Below are 24469 nucleotides of genomic sequence, written 5' to 3'. Positions count from 1 at the left end.
TAACAATGCACGGTAAAATGCATAACAGACACCACAGACCTCCTTAGTCCAATGGCGGTCTTCCGTTAAAAGTCCAACCAATCCGAAGCCTGCCCGGAATTCTTTGGCGAAACGCTGACGTGCGACTCAGACCGTCCGTCGTAAGACAGTCGGTGGACCCGACCACATGACACTAACTATGACTGGAAGAAAGCAGTGCATTATGGGTGGTTTTGGTAGCAGAGAGGACAGTGCATCTGCTGCATAATCGCAGCAAAACAGATCCACCTCACCAACGCATGGAATAATCAGGAAGACTTACAAAAAAAGCCACTTGTAGCACTAGAAAGAAATGTATTTGTTAACCCCTTGAACTCGACGTTCATGGCGAACGTTCAGCGAAAATAGCCAATCTGCAATACTGTGTCGCGGCGCATTGTGAGCTTGCAGATCGTCTATTTTTGGTGTAGAAGGAAAATAAATAAAGGGGCCTATAGTGTGTGCCAGCGCCTACGTCATTGTAGTCCTTAGCGGCCATTTCTTGGGTAAAAACACAGGTGTTTCAATTGTTTGATTGCATAGAACTAATGCTATAGTCTAATCAGAACACCTGTGTAAGGCTGTGTTTACCCAAGAAATGGCCGCTCTTAGAACTACATTTGGCACACCCTATAGGGTCCTGGGTCAACAAAGTATATAGGGTTTAAGCATATAGGGTTTAAGTTCTTATAAAGCCAACATGTTTCATCATGAGGACTTTATCACATGCTCATTCTGAGCATATTGCTTATATGAAAATGGCCCAAATATTATGTCTCAGCACAAAGACAGCGAGTGAATCTTGTCTGAAAGGGGTATTCTTTTTTTTTAAAACACTGCTGGGGTTCAGATTCACGTATACTTCAGCTTACGTGCGCGAGCTACTTCACAAACAGTCTGGGAGGCACGCAAAGTGGAGTACTTAAAAGAGGACCCCAGAAGTTGTTTAGAAGTGAAAGACCCCTTTAGTGAGGGTGAGCGCGGCGGTTGGAGGCGCACGTGGGAGAGGCTAGTTGAGGTGGAGGACTTGCTTCATGAACTCGTAGGTGGTGAAGGCCACGGCCTGGGAGGGAATGCAGCGCACGTAGTTGATGGACAGACCTCGGTACAGACCTCTCTTCACCCCGTAGCGACTGTGCACGTACTTCAGCGTCTTCGTCAGCGTTCTATTCGTGTACAACGGAAAACAAAAGGAATGGCAATTAGGGCATTTTACATAACGATTAACTGTCACCCAAATAATTGTCTATTTGTCGTTGACAATTACATTTCTGTTCGGCTTTTAGGCTTTGAAGTTGCAAATGGCAATCATGACACATAACTTAACTATACAAATAAATATTTGACAATTTTATACTTAAAAAAGAACATTGATAGTGGAAATAGCCGATCTACAAGCTCACAACGTGTCACATCACGGTGCATTGTGAGCTTGTAGATCTACTTTTTGAAAGTGTTTTTAACTAAAAATTATATTAACATTTCTCAACATGGAAACGATTATGACGATTATGCAAAATAATTGCGATTACCTCAAATAATTGCGATTAGACGATTATGTAATAATTGTGACAGCCCTAATGGGAATCTTGCTTTAATTTGTGCAGACATATAGGATCTTCGAGTGAATGACATTATTAACGACACACACGCACACAATACTAATAATCCTTTCTCTGGTTATCTACAGGTATAGTTAAAAAGCACAACGCACGCACGCACGCACGCACACACACCAACTGGATATGATTATGAGCTTGTTATAGTCCAGTGGTTCTCAAAGTGGATTTCAAAGGCTCTCTAGGTATGGGGTCTAAATTCACCCTTAAAAGTCTGTAACTGTGACAGTGTGTACAAATGGAACCAAATGGACCAGTTATGTACACTGTCAATTTTAAAGGGAGTCAAAGTCAAATGTCAAAGTTTGAGAACCACTGTTATAGACAGTTCACTGGCACTCAGATAAATAGTAGGACATAGGATGTCAAGCTGTACTTACAGACATTTCTCAGAGTCAGGGAGGATTGTTCCTAACTGCATCCTCCTTCTGGCAACGTCCAGGGGGTACCTGGACAGAGGAGAAACAATCACGTTACAAACAATTCTTTTTCAGTTTTATTTATTTGCACAGTACAAAGGTAACATTATTAAAAGACACAAACATAAGGTGAGAAAGGAAACCCATTTAGGGCTTATACAAGGTTCACACCTAAAATGGCAGTTAAGTTAAACTCTTTGCCAATGCATGAATGGTACTGTAGTTACAACATAACATAACATAAGACATGACAAACAACAAGTACCGGTACCTTGTGTGAAGTTGAATGCAAAGTTACTAGTACTACTTTGCATTACTTTAGCCCTATTTTAAATCTAGATCTACAAGTGAGCTTGTAGAACTGCTATTTTCAAACATTTTGTACTTTTACTTTTAGATTTTGTTTTTATTAACACATCGGATGCCCACGTGGTGTCTACAAGTCAATTTCTTTGATGTCGCTGGAGGTCCACGACGCGTTTGACGCGTTGTACAGTAAACTATACTGTACTGTAGCTACTGCACTTGGCTACCGCGGTGATGAAACAAACTCCATTTCCCAACATGCAGCGCGCAATTACGTCACCCGGCCGCTTAATTTGGAATTGCACATGAGTTCTGGGCGGAGGAGTTTGATTATTGTCCACGACATTGCAAGCGGCCGGCGGAGCGCCGCGCGAGTTACGAAGCCGTGGTGAATGCAATCGTTATATTTATGCCCAGGCCGTAAGGCCTGGGCAAGCCCACGATAAACGCACCTCCGTGCGGTCCAAGCGACCAAAAACGAGCGCTCCCTAGCGCCGGTTCAGCCAATCAAAAGCTTCATGGGCGGGGTTTGCCCAGAACGCGTGTGCAATTCCAAATCACGCCACCCGGACGTGCTGTGTGTCTCGTTGACTTCCTGTTTAGCGGCTGCACAAAAATGCTGTTTTCTCCGGATTCTCTTCCTTTTTTCATTTTTTTCTCAAAACGGCAGCCTCTTCTACATGCCGTAACACAAACACTGTGGCTTAGAAATGATAAAAAACGGTCCTGACTGAAAGAAAAGATTTTCGCGAAATAAACAGGACATACTCGGATTACATTTACTCGGATTACTTTTCTCGCCAGTTCTCTCGCCGGTAGGTAAAATGACGCGTTGCCATGGGCACCAGCAAATTAAAGACATCAAAACCACATGGGCGTCCGATGTGTTAACACTTTCATACAGTACATTTTGAATTCCAGACTTTTACTAGAGTATTTCTCCACTGCAGTATCGATACTTTCATTTAAGTGTGAGTACTTTTTTCCCCACCACTGAAAATGTAATGGGAACCGATTCCGGGTTCCTCAGTGTCGGATCCGGATCCGGACCGGTCCCTATCCGGTACTTACGATATGGTCTGGGCGATGGCTCCGGCCACGCCCCCACACAGCAGGTTGACCTGGGGCTTGAGGACCAGAACCTCGGGGTTGTCCGAGGACGGGCGGGCCAGGTGGTCCGGGAAGTGTGTCAGACCCAGACTCTTCAATGTCCCAAAGGTGAAGAAGGAGAAGCCTGCAGGAAGGGACAGGGACAGTGTGACAGTCAGAGGACGTACGGTAAAGTGTATCAGTTAAAGCAGTGGTCCTCAGAATCACCGTAAAGCGCCTTGGATAAAGACTCTATATAAATGCAACATTTATATAAATGCATAATTTATTTAACCACATAAACCCTTGTTTATTTGTAGTACAGAGACGGCACTGTATTACAAACGTCCACGCTTGTAGACAGCGAGTGTTCCCCGCAGAATTGGGACGCTAGGGTTCAAGAAGTGGTTTAGAACATGGGTCTTCAACAGGGGGTCCGGGACCCCTAGGGGGTCCTCAGAGTTACTACAGGGGGCCCTTCAAATCATTTGAGTGATAGAAACTTTTTTTCCTCCTTTTTTCATAATAACTTTTTAACATAATAACTTGAACCCTAGCGTCCATATTTGAGAACTTTATCCAAAAATAGCAGATCTACAAGCTCACGGCGTTGTGAGCTTGTAGATCGGCTATTTTTGGCAAATAAGTTTGGTGTAGATGGGAAAAAGAGCAGACTATGTACAGAGCGAAAGGTCAAGTTTATTAAATATCGATGGTTCAAGTGGTTAAATATCTGAAAACACAAATTGACATGAATCCAAAATACACTGACAAATGTGCTGTCAAACGATGAGACTTTAGGGAATCTATGAAAAGGTTGTGGGGGTCCCTGCTACATCTCTCTCTCAACTAAGGGGTCCTTGGCCTGAAAACGTTGAAGACCCCTGGTTTAGAACACATCTAAGAAAGAGTGACCGATACTGACCTGCATAGGGGGCCATGCCGATAATTGTCGGGGTCAGTCCCCTGTAGAACCCTTTGACTCCTCCTTCCTTGAAACAAAAACAAAATAACAGCTAAATCACACCAGGCCAAGATACCTTTACAGAGAGCAGACATAAACAACTTGCTTAACACAATTACTGCAATTCATGGGTTGCATTTGTAGTCCTAAACGGACATGTTGAGGACCAACACAGGTTTTTCAATTTGTATGATTGGCACAGAACTAATGTTCTATGCCAATTAGGACACCTGTGTTGGTCCTCAACATGGCTGGTGTGGACTACAAATGCAACCCATGAATTGACATAATAACACCTCATTTGAAATCCAAAGGTTCACTGCCATCAATGATAACTTGTCATTTCAACGTTTTCAGTGATTACACTAGAGGGCGCTCTTTGCCAATGCATGAATGGTGCTAGGTTGCTATACAACGCACCATTCACTTCCAGGTTATTGGATTTGGAGGAAAAAAATACATTTATCTCAGATTCTTTTCCCAGATTACATTTTCGGTCAAAACAAAGCTTTTTTCTAAGGAACTAAGGAACGCATCGTCACGGATCCAATTTGAGCGGTGCTAATCGCTCCTACGTCTGGCTTTGTATGTATGTACTGTATGTAATTACATAGTGTCACGTACAGAACGGCCCAAACAAGGAGATACTGTATGCACGTGTGTCGTGTTTGATACCTCACTTCGCATATGCAAAGCACTCCTCAGCTCAAAAGGCTTTAGGGGCTGTGAACATGCAATAGATACTGTACAGTACTTCTCATTGCGATCTCACACTCATTGTGAACGTAGAGAGGACGTTAGTCTGCCATCTACACTAGTGGTATGCATCGCAATTCAGTTCAATTCAATTCAATGCAGCAACTTGACATAATCAATAATCAAAGCCTAAATATAATTATATATAAATAGTAAAGCCATGCTTCATCATACAAGACTATCGCACAAAACTAGTGAAAATAGCAGATCTAAAAGCACACAACGCCTCGCATCGTGAGGCGTTGTGTGCTTGTAGAGCGGCTAGTTTTTTTTGTAGAGCACTAGTTTTAAATCATTTTTAAAATGATAAATACAAAATGAACGGTTTTAGACATACAAGGTTTCAATATAATTCAAAATAAAATATGATGTTCAGTATGTCTCACTGCTTGTATTGACTGAAATTAGCCATGTTGTGCAGTGATATAGAAAAGTGTGAGGCAACACGATCGTAGAATCGAATGGAATCGTTACATTGTGAATCGTAATAGAATTGAATCGTGAGGGTCGTGCCAATGCACACCTCTAATCTACACCTACTGTAATTGCTTGGCATTGCCAACGCACTGGCACGGCGTTGCCCCGGTGCAGCACTAACCTTAAGGTAAATGGTGTGGAAGGCGTTGGCGATGCCAGTGTAGCGGTGCTCTCCTGTCACCTGGAAGGCCAGCCTGGCTCGGATCACGTCCAGGGGATACGTGCATATCACGGCGGTTATCCCTGCAAACGAACACACAAACTGTCAAAGATTCTCTATAGTCCGCCACCATATACAGATACACACAAAAATACAGTTACTTGGCCGTATGACCGTGTGGTGCAAAAGTAGTCAAACCATCAGATCACAAGCTTGTTGTGATCTTGTAGATCTGCCTACAAAAGCTACACCAAGTTGAAGGTGTTTAAGACTGTTGTTTTGTCTTTTTATAAATATTGAACTAATGAAAAGTATTCAAGAGTTTGTGAGTAGATAATAACACACAAATAATACATTAGATCCAGTTTTTCACAATTGTCACAATTATTACATAATCATCTAATCGCAATTATTTGAGTTGAGAAATGTTAATATAGTTACAAACACTTTCAAAAAGTAGTGGAAATCTATCGATCTACAAGCTCACAACTCGTCGCATCGCATGAGCTTGTAGATCGGCTATTCCCACAATAAATGTTCTTTTTTAAGTATGTCAAAAATGTCAGTAAATTATTTGTATATTTAAGTTATGTGTCATATCTCCCATGTGCAATTTCAAAGCCAAAAAGCCAAACAGAAATGTAATTATCAACGTCAAAAACACGTTATTCGCAATTATTTGAGTAAAAACACGTTATTCGCAATAATTTGAGTGACAATTAATCGTCATGTAAAATGTCATAATCGTGACAGCCCTAATCATCATCATTAGTTATTGATTATTGACCTGCCATTGATCCGGCCATGAGGCGGTGGATGTGTCCAGAGATGCCCAGCTGTTTTCTTAGCAGCTGTGAATTACAAGGAATGTTGTCAGCACCGGTAAGACACCTAACACAGGTCAAGCATCTTCATGTCAATAAAACAATAGTGCACAAGTCATTCAGTTCCTCTGGATTATATCCCTTGCTTTTTCAATTAATCAAATCATCTAGAAGATTTATTTGGATAATTATATATAAAATATACAATGGATTCTATCCCTTGCTTTTTCAATTAATCAAATCATCTAGAAGATTTATTTGGATAATTATATATAAAATATACAATGTAAATATATATATATATATATATATATATATATATATATATATATATATATATATATATATATATATACTAGGTCCTTACCCGTTATCTTACCTGTTACCATATGAAAAAAGAAAATATACATTTTAACCTTTTAAACTAATAAAATTAATGCTTTGATTGTCCATTCTCTTCTTAACTCAGTTGATAAATCTGCAATATATAATTGGTCTTTCATTTGAATTCTGGACTTATGTGGTACCTTTGGTTTTTCAATATTGTCTTTTGTCGATCTTTCTTTTATTAGACATTTCATTTCCATTTTGTTTGTCCTTTCGGTCCATTTTTCCCTTTGTCTTCGTTTGGTCTTGTGACCCTGTCCTAGTTTGTGATCCTCTCCTCTCTCCTGGTTCCTTGGACTTTTGGTTCTCTGTTTGGTTCTGTTTGGTTTCCTTTGGTTCTGTCTTACATGTTATGACCCTGTCGGACCTCTCAGGAAGATGTGACCCCAATGTTATTGTTATCTTTTGTCTTCCTTCTGCTCGGACCTCTCAGGAAGATGTGACTCAAATTTTACTGTTATCTCTTCCTTCTGCTCAGACCTCTCAGGAAGATGTGACTCAAATGTTACTGTTATCTCTTCCTTCTGCTCAGACCTCTCAGGAAGATGAGATGAGGGTTAGGGCTAATGAATTATCTAGTTTTCCCCTTCTTCTCTTCCCCTTCTTCTCTTCTACCCCGTTACTTACAGCCATATTTGTTTGCACAACCTCCAGTATGTCTGAGGTGATTTCATCCATATTCTCTATTGGCCTAATACTGAACATCACCTCAGACTGGATGTCCTGGGGTCTCCCTCCTCTACCTCTACCCCTTCCTTTCCTCTTCTTCTTTCATCATCCTCTTCTCTTCCCTACTCTCACTTCCTCCTCTGACATCATTGATGTCTGTCTTTCGTGAAAAAGGCCATTAATTGATGACATCACTGATGACATCACTGATGCGATCACTGTTTTTTCTACATATTATATTATACTATGCTAATTTCTGATTCACTTCTTTTCTCTGCTGGTTCCTTGGATTTTTGGTTCTCTTTTTGGTTCCCTTTGGTTCTTCTGACTGGTATTTGTGGCTGCTTCTGGTTTGGTCTGGTGGTTAGCTGCTTCCTGTCTGCCTGGTCCCTGTCCTAATTTGTGATCTTCTTCTTTTCTGTCCTGGTTCCTTGGATTTCTGGTTCTCTGTTTGGTTTCTCTTTGGTTCTGTCTTTTCTGTTATGACCCAAATGGAGATTATAGTTGATTGTTTTGTTTCGTCCTATATGGTCCCTTTTGGTCCTGTTTGGTGCTGTTTGCCCACTTTGGCTATCTTGTGACCTTTGTCACTCTTTTGTCACCTTAGTTTTTCTGAGTAGACCTGGTGGCTAGCTGTTGTTTGCCTTGTGCTAGTGGCTGCTCCTGAGCAGATCTGTTGGCTGTTGCCTGCCTGCCTGATTGCCTGGCTAGCTTTTTGGTTTTGTTTCGTCCTGTTTGGTCTTTTTTGGTCCTGTTTGGTGCTATTTGCCCACTTTGGCTATCTGGTAACGTTGCCTTGTGACCTTTGTCACTCTATTGTCACCTTAGTGTTTCTGAATAGACCTGGTGGCTAGCTGTTGCTTGTCTTGTGCTCTTGAGAAGACCTGATGGCTAGCTGTTGCCTGCCTGCCTGCTTGCCTGGCTAGCTCTTTGGTTTTGTTTCGTCCTGTTTGGTGCTATTTGCCCACTTTGGCTATCTGGTGACGTTTGTCACTCTATTGTCACCTTAGCTTTTCTGAGTAGACCTGGTGGCTAGCTGTTGCTTGCCTTGTACTGGTAGATGCTGCTGTGCAGACCTGGTGGCTAGCTGTTGCTTGCCTTGTACTGGTAGATGCTGCTGAGCAGACCTGGTGGCTAGCTGTTGCCTGCCTGCCTGGTGCTGGTGGCAGGTAGATCTGGTGTCTGTTGTCTGCCTGCCTGGTGGTGGTACTTGGTCCTAGACTGGTTTGGAGGCTAACTGCTGCCTGGTAGTGGTGGCAGGTCCTGGTGGTAGTAGCTGCTCCTGAGTAGACCTGGTGGCTAGCTGCTGCCTGCCTGCCTGCCTGCCTGGTACTGGTGGCTGGTCCTGAGTAGACCTGGTGGCTAGCTGCTGCCTGCCTGCCTGCCTGGTACTGGTGGCTGGTCCTGAGTAGACCTGGTGGCTAGCTGCTGCCTGCCTACTTGCCTGGTGCTGGTGGCTGCTCCTAGGCTGGCTTGGAGGCTCAGCCGACGGACAGACGGACGGACGGACGGACGGACGGACGGACGGACGGACAGATGGACAGACAGACAGACAGTGCTAGTACCTAGCTGCTGTCTGCCTGGCTGATGGTGGTGCTGGCTGATGGTGGTGCTGTCTGCTTTCCTGGTGGTAGTAGCTGCTCCTGAGTAGACTTGGTGGCTAGCTGTTGCCTGCCTGATACGCTCTCCTCTCCTCTCCTCTCCTCTCCTCTCCTCTCTATTTGACCCACTCATCCTTATCCTTCTCACCTCCTCTCCTCTCCCCTCCCCTCCCTCCTCTGCTCTCCTCTCCTCTATTCGACCCACTAATCCTTATCCTTCCCACCTCCTCTCTTCTCCTCTCCTCTCCTCTCTTGTCCCGCCTCCTTACCCCTCCTCCTCCTTCCTCTCCTCTTCTCTCCTTTCCTCTCTTCTCCTCTCCTCACCCTCCCCTCTCTCCCTCCTCCACCTCTCCTCTCCCTCCCCTCATCTCCCTTCTCATTCTCCCCTCCCCCTCTCCCTCCTCCTCCCCCTCCCCCTCCTCCTCCTCATGGGACGGACGGACGGACGGACGGACGGACGGACGGACGGACGGACGGACGGACAGACAGACAGACAGACAGACATTTGCTCGTTTATAGTATGATATAGGCCTGTATATATAGCACTATATCTATATATCTATATCTCTCTCTCGCTATATATATATATATATATATATATATATATATATATTGTGTGTGTGTGTGTGTGTGTGTGTGTGTGTGTGTGTGTGTGTGTGTGTGTGTGTGTGTGTGTGTGTGTGTGTGCGCACGCGTGTGCGCGTACGTGTACATTATATAGTAACACTTGATGTTTGTTATATTTGTTTCAGATCAGACTCCTGCAGATCAAGCCATCTACTCCATGGTCAACTCTGGTCAGTCACTATTAGTCAGGGGATATTTAAAAAATCGCACCCGTGCGAAGTGAGCGGTGCAGAAATATTTAGGGAGTACCAGTAAGACTCCCTAATCGGGAGATGGTCGCTTATCTCCACAAATAGGGCAAAAATGGGTTTTTCCAAAATCTTCCTGATCCATGTTGATCACATGAGTGTAGACATGCTGTGTAGTGATTTCCGTGATTTTAGGGCAAAATCTGTAGGAGCAGTGTCCAAAAATGTGTTTTTTAAAAATCGGCCTGAAGGTGGCGCTATATGGGACAGATTCATGTTGATGGGATGAGTGTAGACATACTGTGTAGCGATTTGCGTGATTTTAGGGCAAAAACTGTAGGAGCAGTGTCCAAAAATGTGTTTTAAAAATCGGCCTGCAGGTGGCGCTAGAAGAGGGCCATGTGAGAAATGAGGGGTGGGGTCTCCGCGCTGCCTTGGCGGACGAATAGGTACCGGCCCCGGCTCTCCCGGACGCTCCTAGCCCGAGTTACGGCATTTTATGTGAGCTGCAGTGGAGGGGGTCCTCCACTGGGGGCGCCACCACTTGGGGTGGTCATTTGGTCATTTTTGCACATGTGGTCATTTTTTACACCAGGGGTCCTTGGAGGTTGTAGTTTGCCAGGTAAGGAGTGTGTGTGCAAAATGTGGCATGGATGGGAGCAACGGTTGTGGAGATATGAGCAGGGCAAAAGTGTGATGTGTGACGTGTCACTCACGGAGGGACATTTATTTACACCTGGGGGTCCCCCAGGGACCTGGGGGTCCCTGGAGCTCTGGGGGTCCTTGGAGGTTGTAGTTTGGCAGGTAAGGAGTGTGTGTGCAACGGTTGTGGAGATATGAGCAGGGCAAAAGTGTGACTCACTCACTGACTCATTGACTCACAGACGGACAGCCGGTGGAGGTTTTGGTAGTAAATGCGTCCTACGGTCGCAATGATATACTGTGAACTTTGATTTCAAGCCCTTTCTTCGCAATGTACCTACATAGCTTACTTACAGTCACAATGTGATGTGTTCACGTAGCATATGGAAATGTGATGTACTTACTCAACCTTCATAGTTCAACATGACATTCAAGACCTCAAAGATGAATTCTACATTACCACGATATTTCTAGCGTCTTGAAGATATGTAATCTCATCAGCATAGAGTAGACCCATCATAGCTCCACTCCACCCCAACCTTATAATCTGCTTCAAGGAAGAGCGAAGTAGCATAGACTTAGAAGGTCCCAAACGGAATAATTCACATCAGATCCACGCAACAGGACTAGGAGACGCGAAGAAGAAACATTCGTTACCTCTAACATACCGGTACGTTGTGAATCCTCATGTTATCGGATTCACGGGGGCAGTGTTGTCGAGGAAACGAGCATGATACGTCACGTCACGGCATGACGTCATATTTAGTTATAAATTCGCTATATACAGAAGAATATAGTAGTATACAGATTTACAGAGACATCTAGAAATAGATTCAGATACCGAGACTCGTAGAAGAATATTGAATAGATCTCTCCATGTCCCTCTCGCTGTCTTTCTCTCTGTAGGGAAAGGAACGTGGCACTTGAACATTATGTCGGATGATCTAAAATAAATGTTTCTTGAAGATGGGGGATCGCAAAGATGTGTCTCCCCAGTTCCACTCTCCCACCCAACAACAACAAATAGGCCTACAGTATATGGTCACCTATGGCATGATGACAGCATCCTACATGTAGGCTACAGTACATCCAATTTGCCGAAATCAAGGCTTCAAAACTGAACTCCACAAAGCAATGGATGACGTCATGGGTAGATCTGTCGTCAGCGTAACGGATATAAAAGCAGCAGTCAAACCAACACAGGTAATTTCTCCAAAAGCGGATCACAATTGTCTGGTATCGCACGAGCAGCGAGCACCACATAAAGGCTGAAATGGCCGCCACCATGATTGACACGGAAGGAGCCCCAGCGCCAAAGGTCGTCCCACCAAAGGTCATCCCCTTCTTCCCGACATTTCAAAGTTATTTGGCAATGGGAGATCAGTTGTACCAAAAGGGGCACTATATCAAAGCTATAGAAAGCTATTCCATGGGATTAATGCTCAAGGTGGAAGACAAGGACTGCCTCGCTGAGCGATCTAAATGTTTCCTGAAGATGGGGGATTCAGAAAATGCTTTAAGGGACGCTGAGGCATCTCTTAAACATGACAAGACATTTTACAAGGGATTGTACTGTAAGGCAGAGGCACTGTGCACCATGGGGGATTTTGAGTCTGCACTGGCTGTTTACCATAGAGGACGGAAGCTGCGTCCAAATGTGGCCGACTTCAGACTCGGCATCCAGAAGGCAGAGGAAACTTTGGAAAGGACTGTGCGGGGGAAACCTACCGGTGTTATTCATCACCTGAAGAAAGACAAAGAATACCTGGAGAAGTGGGACCTAAGGACCTAAGGAGAGACCCACCTGAGGAAGAGGACCTAAGGAGAGACCCACCTGTACAGAAGACCTAAGGAGAGACCCAACTGTTGATGGTGCCTGATTTCCTGGAGCTCTTCAGGGAGAGAGCCACCGCCCCCTTCCAGGTGTTCTGTGTGGGGCTGTGGTGTCTGGATGAGTACTGGTACTATAAGGACCATAAGCTGGACTTTGCCATGTTTACATACCGGTACCTAAATATTAGAATACATGAGGATAGTGCATTCTAATGACCCTGAAAGGTCATGTTAAGATACTTTGAAGACAAAGTCATTCGAAAAGACAAGTCTGGCATGTGTTATTTCTGTTGGGACGATATTTGATGTCTTCTTGCAAATGATGGCTGAGAAGCCCAAGACCAAAGAGCATGAAGAGCAGCTGGAATGTCATGCACAGTTTCTATTGCTTTACTTTAACCACAATGACAAAAGGATCTGTAGAGTTGCAGACAAATACTGGACTTGTTTGGTCGAGACTTTCCCACATCTGCCGTGGAGTGGTTCTAGACATTCTAGACATCTTGCAAACATTCTCTCTGTCACTCAGTGCTGACATCCGCAAGGATCTGCCAAACATGACATTATTATAGGTATCACCTTCATGATCACTGTCCCAGTTTAGCCAGAAGGCCGGCAAGATGAGAGACCGATTGTACGAAATTCAACAGTAGTTGCAGATCCAAAGAGGAGAAGGAGGTTCTACTGTATTTTCGCTCCCATGAAGTGTCCAGGATATGGAGTTGGTTATCATAAGCTGTTTATTTATATTCTTTGAATTTCAAAATTGTCTTGAGCTGGATATCTCTATAATACATGAAAACAAACCACACTTTTAGACAGGGCCCTGTGATTAAAGCGCTCTGTCTAAAAGTGTGGTTTGTTTTCATGTATTATAGATAAATAAAATACATGACTCATACAATTGAGAAATTCAAATGAAAACTATTTTGAAATTCAAGGTTAGCACCGCTCAATATTTTTTTATTACGTAATTTAGGCGGCCTAAACGCGTTCTAAATCAGAGTTAACCAATCGGGTGCCTATATGTGACTATGACATCATGGACAGATCAACAGAATCGAAGTGTTTCATTGGTCTAGTGGACTCATGTCATCATCATTTGTGATAAGCTGTTTATTTATATTCTTTGAATTTCAAAATAGTTCATTTGAATTTCAAAATTGTCTTGAGCTGGATATCTCTATAATACATGAAAACAAACCACACTTTTAGACAGGGCCCTGTGATTAAAGCGCTCTGTCTAAAAGTGTGGTTTGTTTTCATGTATTATAGATAATACATGACTCATACAATTGAGAAATTCAAATGAACTATTTTGAAATTCAATGTTAGCACCGCTCAATAATTTTTTATGACGTAATTTAGGCGGCCTAAACGCGTTCTAAATCAGAGTTAACCAATCGGGTGCCTATGTGACTATGACATCATGGACAGATCAACAGAATCTAAGTGTTTCATTGGTCTAGCGGACTCATGTCATCATCATTTGTGACATCATTTGTGACATCATTTTTTTTAAGCGGTCTATAGGAGCGGTTAGCACCGCTCAAAAAAAAAGGAAAAAGTGTTTGTAAAGGTGTCTAGAAACACATCTGAAAGATTGCAATTCAGTTTCCTTTACGCGTGTGCACACATACACACACTGTGACAGCTGCTGAAAGTTGGGGTGCCGTTAACTTTACTATACAGGGGAAAAATTATAATAATAATAATAAAACAAATAGAAATTATAATAATCTGCTTTATGTAGCATGCGAGGGGTCAAACTAGGGTTTTGTCTTGGGGGGATAGCATACAGAGATGGACAGAAAACAGGGAGAGAGAGATGGAGAGAGACATGCATGTCACCAGGAATGGGACTCGAACCCATGACGGGCCGTGCTTTGGCAAAACAGACAGTTGTTACAAATATTAAGGGACAAGTCACATGTTGAAAACAAAACCTATTCTCCAAGGAAGAGGGATCTCTTTTGTCTCTTGGGGTCACTTCAAGCCAAGGGTCTATCCATCCATCCATCCATCCATCCATCTTCAACCACTTATCTGGAATCGGGTTGCGGGGGTAACAGTTCCAACAGAGATTTCCAGTGTTCCCTCTCCTGACCAACACTATCCACTCGCTCCGGGGGTAGGCCTATCCTGAGGCGCTCCTACGAAAGTGGCGATCTACTCAAAGTCTCTCGGGTGACTGGACTTCTCACCCTATCTCTAACTCATTTCATGACCATAAGTGAGAGTAGGAACGAACATTGCTCGGTAGACAGAGAGCTTTGCCTTCTGGCTCAGCTCTTTTTTCATCACAACAGTGCGATTCAGCGACTGCAATACCACTCCTGGAGCTCTGATTCTCCGGCTGATTTCCTGCTCCGTCCTCCCCTCATTCGTCCCAGAGATAGTTAAATTACTTCTCCTGGGGTAAAGTCTCATTCCCTACTTGGACTGCTACTGCTAATCCTACTCCAGCATGGGTGGGGGACGGACATGTACACAAACACACAGAACCACTACACAGCATGGGGCTCACAGGGAAGGGAAGGCTCTAGAGTTAACTAAAGGTTATTTAGACTATTAGACCACCTGCAGACAGGTGAGTGCACAGTTCATCACAGTGCACCACTGACAGTCATGTCTGTTTTTTTCTTTTTTCTTACCTCCTGCTTCAACTAATGAGCATTAATAGAAAAAGACTGGCACAGAGACCTGTTCTGTTCATAACATGAAGCTACAATATATGAATGAACTCACTTGCACCAGCAGAGCACGCAAGTACTGCGTTCAGTGGCGTATCTGTCACGTATCTGTTTGTGTTAAATGCCTATAGCCAATCAGGGACCAGCATTATTCGTGACCTCACTATAAACAGCCAATGAGGGACCAGCATTCTTGGTGACGTCACCATCAACAAGTGCGACCTGATATAAATTAGAAGGCGCAGAGTAACAGGTCAAGCGTCTTTTGCAGTGGTTTAAAGGTACACAGGGGTGAAAGTGAGCCGGAACGGCCGGAACCCCCGTTCCGTTAAAACATTTGGGGCCGGAACAGCGTTCCGTTAAGAGGAGGAGAAACCAGCTGTCAAAATCCCATGTTAAATAACCTGCCACAAACGCACGCCCTGGAAGAAAACAATAGCTTATATTAAAGTCAGATTAACATACAGTACACAAGTGTTACTAGTTATATTTTCTGATAAAGTGCTTCTAAATTATTCTCGTGGGTTTGTGTAGGTCAGTGTAATCCATGCTGTTTGTGTTTCAGTGTTTGTTTTGATAGGGCGATTTGGAGGCAAACACAGTGCTGAGAGTTGTTTCAATAAGAAGCACTGGGTCGGGTTTCTGGTGTATTTATTTATCACGAACATAGTACAAGTATACTCTGTCTCATTGACAGAGTATGTCAAAGAGACAAAGCCTAACTTACTGTAGCAAACATACTATATGTCTGGGTGCATGTCCTTCTACACGTCAGACACAGCTGGCATGCAGTGGGAAGCACACCGAATAGAAGAATACACAAGTATTTATACATAGATTGACTCCTCCTTAAGGAGGACAGATACAATAGTGGGAGCGGCCATACAGTACAAACACTTCAGCATACATTAGTTGGCACAAAGTAATATACATTGTCAAGCATCAGACAGGAACAATACATTACAGAATGGTACATGAAGAAACTCATAAAGATGCCATGTATATATTATTAAGGAATACAGTAGATACTTTACATAGATAGATAGATAGATAGATAGATAGATAGATAGATAGATAGATACATAGATAGAGGGAGGAAGGGGGAAAGAGGGGAGTTACAGAGAAGGAGGAGGGGTGAGATAAGTGTGTGTGTGTGTGTGTGTGTGTGTGTGTGTGTGTGTGTGTGTGTGTGTGTGTGTGTGTGTGTGTGTGTGTGTGTGTGCGCGTGCGTGCGTGCGTGCGTGCGTGCGTGCGTGCGTGCGTGCGTGTGTGTGTGGTACAAACTGTTGGAAAGCGGCATCGGGGGAAAAACCTATGACATCATAAAATCAATGTACACTAATAACAAATGCGCAGTTAAAATAGGAGAAACACAGACTTCTTCCCCCAAAACCGGGGAGTTAGGTAGGGATGCAGCCTGAGTCCAACTCTCTTTAATATATAAATGAATTTTTCAAAAACTTTAGAACAGTCTGCAGCACCAGGCATCACCCTAGCCAAAACAGAAGTCAAATGCTTACTCTTTGCAGATGCCCTGCTGCTGCTGTCCCCAACCAAAGAAGAACTGCAGCAGCAACTTGATCTCCTGCACAAATTCTCCCAGACTAAAATCATGATATGTGACTGAGCATGACACTGGGGCAGTCATTTCGGAAGCCACTACTTTAGACCACAGCTGAAATTACTTTTTTTTTCCCTAAAATGTGATAAAGCCACAAAAGCATGTCATAAATATCAGGCTACATTTCAATTAAACGCCAGAGCTTAACTCTGCATGTAAATAAGACTTTTTTTTAATTAATGTGAGAGATCGGGACATAATTCTGTTGGTCCTCCCAAATTTAGAACTTGAATATCTCAAAGGTTGTATTTCAGCATGGCATCATTCTATAAGCCATATGTTCAAAACTGTTGGGTCAATCTCCACAACCAATATATCATTTTGTAGCTATGATTCCCAGCTTTCAAATGGAATGAAAAAATGAAAATGAAAATGAAAAAAAAAAAAAAATCAATGACTAGCCGTCAGCCGCGCTGGGACACATATTTCAAAAAAGATCCAGCCGCCAAAACCAGCAATTCTTTCTAAATACAATCCCATTAGAACAAACAAAAAACTACACATACCTTGGCCTAAACATCAGCAGCACAGGAAACTTCAACCAAGCTGTAAAAGACATGAGAGACAAGGCAAGAAGGGCTTTCTATGCCATCAAAAGGAACATCAAAATAGACATCCCAATAAAAACCTGGAAAAAAATACTGGACTCTGTGATGGAACCAATTTTTCTCTATGGTTGCGAGATCTGGGGACCATCCGCAAACCAAGACCTTGAAAAATGGGACAAACATCAAATAGAGACCCTGCACACAGAATTCTGCAAATCAATTCTCAGAATCCAGCGGAAAACACCAAATAATGCATGCAGGGCAGAATTAGGACGATACCCTCTCATAATCAAAATAAAAAAGAGAGCATTCAAATTGTATAACCACTTAAAAGAAAGTGACCCAGATGCACTTCATAACAAGGCACTCACACACAGAGAACCCCTAGAGAGAGATGCCCCCTCAGCCAACTGGTCCGGGAACTCTGTACACAAACACAAGCAGAGCCACCAGACAGACAATTCACTGGACTAAACCAAATTATAAAACAGCAGAAAGAAAGCTACCTGACACATTGGAGAGAAGCAACCCAAAAGCAGAGCAAACTAGAATGCTATTTGGCCCTAAACAGAGAATACACAGTGGCAGAATACCTGAGCAAGGTGACCGACCCAAAACAAAGACAAATCTTGACTAGGTACAGACTCAGTGAGCACAGTCTTGCAATCGAGAAAGGACGTCACAGGCATACCTGGCTCACTAGAGAAAACAGACTTTGCACCCACTGCACACAAAATGAAGTGGAAACTGAGCTACACTTTCTAACCACCTGTCCCCTGTACCAAGACATCAGAGACACATACCGGTACTTCCCACAGATCATAACCACCCAAGGAGAGTTTGAAAATATGACCAATGATGAAAAACTCCCATACCTGCTGGGTGAAGTAAAACAATGTGCAAACACAGCAGCAAGATTCGTGAGCTGCTGTGATAGGAGAAGGATATCAAATGGAACCCAACCACCTTAAAAACCATTGTACACTGTACATCCCTGCTCTGCCTGCACATAACCGTGATGCATGAAAACTGTTTTCACCTGTACATATTTTGTTCGGATTGTATTGTATTGTGTACACTTCTGCTTTGGCAATGTAAACGTATGTTTTCTCATGCCAATAAAGCCCTTTGAATTGAAATTGAATTGAAATTATGACAGAGGGGGGGAGAGGGAGAGAGGGTGTGTGTGTGCGGGAACCTCAGAGTACTAGAGGTCAAAGGTTATCAAGGCAGCTGCAAGACAGTCTCACAGCAGGTAGTAACAGGTCAAGATTCTGTGTTAATTGTCATAAATAGCAAGGCCAACCATTTGCCGTCCATGTCTTAGGGCCCAAGTGAGAGTGTGTCATGCTGCAGTATATATATATATATATATATATATATATATATATATATATATATATATATATATATATATATACATACATAATGAGTGAGCTAAGTCAAATTCAACCGTAACAGTTTCACACGGAGCGACTCGTCGTGTCTGTGCCTGCGTACAATGCGGCCTTAGGCTAGATGCAGAATAGACCAAAATGATTCTATTCTGCATCTAGCTTAAGGCCACATACTTGGGAATGGGAGATGTAGTGGAGTAGAATTAAAAGTAGGCTATTGGAAACACTCCAGTAAAGTAGGCTAGGCTACAAATACTTAAAACCTGTACTTAAATGTAGTACTTGAGTAAATGTACTTAGTTACTTTAGACAACTGCTTATAATAATATTAATAATAATATATTGTATTATCTGGTATTTATATAGAGCTTTTCTAAGTACTCAAACATGCTTTACATGTATGTGGGGGGCTGGGGAGACAACAAATAAGAGAGCAGGATATGGTGACTTTAGGATAGAATATATTCTATCCTAAGATATAATGTTGCTCTATCAGCATGTCTTTCTTTGTTGATGCTGCTACTGTATGTGTTTATGTGGATATACTAAACAAAATGTTGTTGTACAGTGACTATAAACATCTTATCTTATCTTAGGTGATTCTGCTAGCCCTACTGCTTACCCTTTTGTATGGAACAATGAACAATATGAAGAGGCTTATTATTATAGATATTTCCTTTAGGATTGCAATCATGTTTCATGTTACAGTAAGTGTAATGCTGTTGCCTAATTCAGGTGTAGGACCTGTAGTGTTTTTTATTGTTTTATTATTGATGATAATATAATAATATATATATAATATTTGATCATTAATCAGTTATAAACATGTGTTATTGTGTTAATGTGTTGATCATTAATCAGTGATAATCATCTGTTTTTGTGTTAATGTATTGTGTGACAGGCCAGGGTCCCAGTCAGAGTGGAGATGTGATGTATTCTACTGTGACTGTGAAGCCAGAGAGACACAATAAGAGAGGTACAATTATTATTATTAATGCCCTTATTACTGTGACTGTGAAGCAGACAGAGAGAAGAGGAGAGGTACAATCTCAGCACTGATGAGTTAATAATCATACTGTGAACACACAGCTATTGTGTTGTTTAGTTGTTTTTATATGTCAGTGTGTTTACATTATTTCACAATAGTAACACTTGATTTGTTATTGTATTTCAGATCAGACTCCTGCAGATCAAGCCATCTACTCCATGGTGAAGATACACTCAGGTCAGTTACTACTATGTATCTACAGCAGGCCTATTCAACTTAATTGTTCAGGGGGCCACATCGTCAGAAACCCAAGGGGCCAGGGGCCGGACCCCCCCGAGCCATCAATCTCCGGCTTATATATTTACAGTACACTTAGTTGACACAACGCGCTGCCACATTTTCAACTTTTATTTAGCTACAAAGCAAAGGTAGTATACTTTTCATGTAAAAGTGCAACTGTAGACATGCTTTCTTGTTAAAAACAAGCAACATTAAACAACATCTCCTCAAAACCATTTGAATAAAAAATAAAACATCTGTGGAAAAAAATGCATATATAAGTGCATCATGTGCAACATCTCCACACACATGGTGGTGGTAACTGGTAAACAACAGCAGCTCACTTAAGCTACAACACACATTTTGGTCAAATAACACTTTTAAGGTGCATCTAGTGAGGTAAAGAACAGCATCTCACTTAATTTACAACACATTTGATAAATTAACACTTTTACAGTGCATCTAGTGAGGTAAAGAACAGCATCTCACTTAAATTAACACTTTTACAGTGCATCTAGTGAGGTAAAGAACAGCATCTCACTTAATGTACAACACATTGATAAATTAACACTTTTACAGTGCATCTAGTGAGGTAAAGAACAGCATCTCACTTAATGTACAACACATTGATAAATTAACACTTTTACAGTGCATCTAGTGAGGTAAAAATTAAAGAACAGCATCTCACTTAATGTACAACACATTGATACATTAACACTTTTACAGTGCATCTAGTGAGGTAAAGATTAAAGAACAGCATCTCACTTCATTTACAACACCTTTGATAACACATTGTGAGGCAAACAACAGCATCTCACCTGAGCTAAGACATTTAATAAAAAGAAGAAAAAAATAAAACGACTGTCCAAATTTGACTACTATATCTTCAACTCTCTCATTGTCTATCACACATTGGGAAGGGGTAGACAGGCCTAGCCTACTACACACCTAGGCTACTGCCTACTAATGAGAGAGATTGCACTTCTTTGAATTGGCAATGGCAGAGAAGGAGGGCTCATATTAAGTGAGTGCTACTCGCAAACAGTGATGCAAACGCTCGTTTGTCAAGGAGGAACGGTTGCTTGTTTTAATGGCGTTCATGTGAGAGAAGCTGGATTCACAGGTGTATGTTGATCCGAACATAGTTAACACAAATATGGCCAGCTTTTTTGTGTTGGGGAATTTGTTCACATGAACACTCTTTGCCCAAAATGTTGTGAATCCCTCCTTATCATGTGCAGAGGATTCTTGCATGTCAATTATTTCTAGTTGCAAGGAAGCTTCATCAATATCAAGTGATGCAACGATCTCTTGTCCCTTTGTGGACATATCATCTGCATTGGCAAAAGGGTTGCCCACAAAATGCAGCAGCTCTTTGGGCATGTTAAAGTCATCAAATCGTGCTGCAAAGTGATGCCTCAATTTATCCATGAAATCTGACATTATTTCAGTGACTGTGGCACTGGCTGATGACTTGATAAAGTCACGAAGTGTGGGAAAGTGCAGCATTCGGTTAGTGAGATCAGATGAGAAAATGACAATTTTCTTTTGAAATGCAGTTAGACTTTCAACAACATCAACCACTGTTTTATTTCTCCCCTGCAGTGTCAGATTAAGTTCATTCAAATGATGAAAGATGTCGCTTAAAAAGCACATCTGTGACAAAAAATCGCCATCCTGCATTTGCAACAGAAACGTGTTAGCTTTCTTGTGCTTGCTGTCACGGAGAAAAGCTACTATTTCCTCCCTGAGGCCACATACCCTCTTAAGGGCATTGCCCTTGCTTAACCAACGGACATCATTATGTAAGAGCAAATCATTATTATCAGCTGACATATCGGCAAGTAGTTGACGAAACAGACAGTGTTGAAGACTAGAGGTCGCTCTGATAAAATTAATCATAGCCATAACTGAGTCCATTGTATCTTTCAACTCACCACTGAGTCGGGCGCACAGTACGCTCTGGTGGATCAAGCAGTGGAGTGATTCCATCTTCGGTGCGATGGCAGAAAGTCGCGCAGACAGGCCCCGCATTCTCCCAGCCATAGATGGAGCGGCGTCTGTCACTAACATGTTAACACGCTCCAGATTAAGCCCGTTGTCTTTGAAAAAGTCAACACTCTTCTGGAAAAGGATTTCACCAGTTGTACGTCCTTCCAGTGGTATTAGTCCCAGGATGTCCTCTCTGAAAACGTCACCATCGAAAAAACGCACATACAAACACAGCTTAGCTGTATCAGTGTTATCTGTGGATTAATCCACAGCCAGCGACATAACATCTGCTTTCCTCAATTGATCCAAAAGTGTTTCAAAGACGTTTGTGGCCAAAACATCCATCCTTCTCGCTGTTGTTGTATCTGACATGGGTATTGTCTTGATACATGACATACATCACTTGCTCTCTCACTTTATCCTCCGTTATCACCTAGAATAGATAGATAGATAGATGGATACCTTTATTATCCCAAGGGGGAAATTCAGTTGTAGCACAGCAGTATACAGTTATTTACAAAGTTAGAGACGTAAGAAAAAAGATAGATAAGAGGGAAAAAAAACAAAAAAAAACAAGAGCAGTACAGTACCAATAAAGAGAAGGTGCATCAATAGACCTCACCTCCTCAACAGCAGCTAGAATGCATTCTTTAATCATCTCGGAATCAGTGAATGGCTTTTTCTTTTTGCCAAGGATCCATGCCACACGGAGAGACGCTGCAGTTGCTTTCTGCTGGACACTACATGCTTTAGTGATGGTTGTGCATGCTTTCTCGTAGCTTTGAGAGAGTGTTTTAATCTTTTCCTTGCGAATATCTGAACCTGGTGGAAAGTTCTCATCAAACTTGTCGTGACAACCGGTGAAGTGCCTCTGCAGGTTATATTCCTTTGCCACTGCATTGACATGGTTGCAGAGCAAACAAACAGGCTTGCCGTCTGGAGTTTCAACGTGCATGTATTTTTCGGTCCATTCTCTTTTAAACTGCCGATTTTCAGTGTCAACTTTTCTTTTTTTCAGTGTTTTCTGTGCCATAGTTACACACCAGCTAGTGGAGGGGACCAGCGCACCGCAATGTTGTTGTTCTTTTCAGCGTGGCTGTTCTCAGCTGCTTCCCATGCTGTTTCCTTGTTGTCGTTGTTCTTCATCTTTTTGTTGTGTCTTTTGTGTGTATACCGCCACCTACATTACCAGCGCTTTGCTGTCAGCAGTGGGATTTATTATGACAGATAGATTGTTATGAGATGTCCGTGTTCAGATGGCGAACGGAACGTCAGTGGTAGTTACAACCATTTGCGAATTATAAGTAAAATAAGTTTGATAAAAACAAACAAAAAAAAAAACGTTTTTTTATTTTTTATTTTATTTTTCTCAGAATTCTTCCGAGGGCCAGTCCAAATTGATTGGCGGGCCGGATCTGGCCCGCGGGCCGCCAGTTGAATAGCCCTGATCTACAGTGTATGTCATTATAATATTTGCCTGATGAAGACCTAAGAAGTCGAAACATTGCGCCATTAAATACAAAGTACAGTATGTTTTTGGAGCTTGAAAACAGTGTGCAGATGTTTTATCTCTTCCTTGATTATCGTCCTGTGATAACAGGACATACACCCCTGCTCCCCTTAAACAACACCCCCACCCCACCCCCCATAAGTGCAACATGCAAAGGCATTTTTTGTATGTGTTGAAACTGATTCATCTGTTTCATGAGAACAAGGTCTGACTACTAGTAAGTTGACTGTTCTCCGAAGTGTTGCATTGGGTAAGGGTTAGGGTGAAGTTCAATCAACTTCCTGCTATACAGGACAAACATCCCCGCATAGGACTTAAGTGCAACATGCAATGGGTATTTTTCTATGTATTGAAACTCATGTTGACCACAGAATGTTCATCCATTTCTGAGAACGAGGTCTGACTGCCAGTAAGTTGACTGCTCTCTACGTATAGTGTTGCATTGTGGGTACATATAGGCATTACATTGTGGGTAGGAGACTAGAGTAGCTTTGTGCAAAGATGATGTGGTTTAAACCCTTTTCCTGCTGCAGAACTCACCACCCCAAGTACAATACTTAAGTAAATGTAGGCCTAGGCCCTACTGGTTGCTATAGAATAAGTATCACACCTAGATAGGCTGTTGTAGGCCTATTACTCTTGTCGCTAACTTAATTGAAAACACACTTGCAACATTGTCAGCCTTTTTTTAATAATCTCAAGAAGTTCAGTAATATATCATCATATAACATCTAACAACAATAAGATCTATAGTGTCTCTATAACAAAGTGACTGACAATGACATATCACAAGTCATTGTGAAACAATATGATTCATGGTCACACACTATTTCAGTAATAGGCCTATAATTAAATTGATGAC

The 24469-nt window shown here is 42.3% G+C and overlaps 1 protein-coding gene across 1 annotated transcript; it reads right to left on the bottom strand.

Annotated features, from left to right (window-relative positions):
• Positions 1-988: 988 nt before the first annotated feature.
• LOC308297445 (solute carrier family 25 member 16-like) lies at positions 989-9422 on the bottom strand (the record flags this gene model as incomplete). Its single annotated transcript, XM_080740851.1, has 6 exons — positions 989-1184; positions 2018-2086; positions 3434-3596; positions 4377-4443; positions 5770-5891; positions 9254-9422. The coding sequence occupies 6 exons, from the start codon at positions 9420-9422 to the stop codon at positions 1028-1030; spliced, it is 747 nt and encodes a 248-aa protein (XP_080596977.1). The 3' UTR covers positions 989-1027.
• Positions 9423-24469: the final 15047 nt, after the last annotated feature.

Source organism: Nannobrachium achirus (genome assembly GCF_963921795.1).
Source record: "Nannobrachium achirus genome assembly, chromosome: 13".
NCBI lineage: Eukaryota > Metazoa > Chordata > Actinopteri > Myctophiformes > Myctophidae > Nannobrachium > Nannobrachium achirus.
This window is presented reverse-complemented; position numbering and strand designations above follow the sequence as displayed.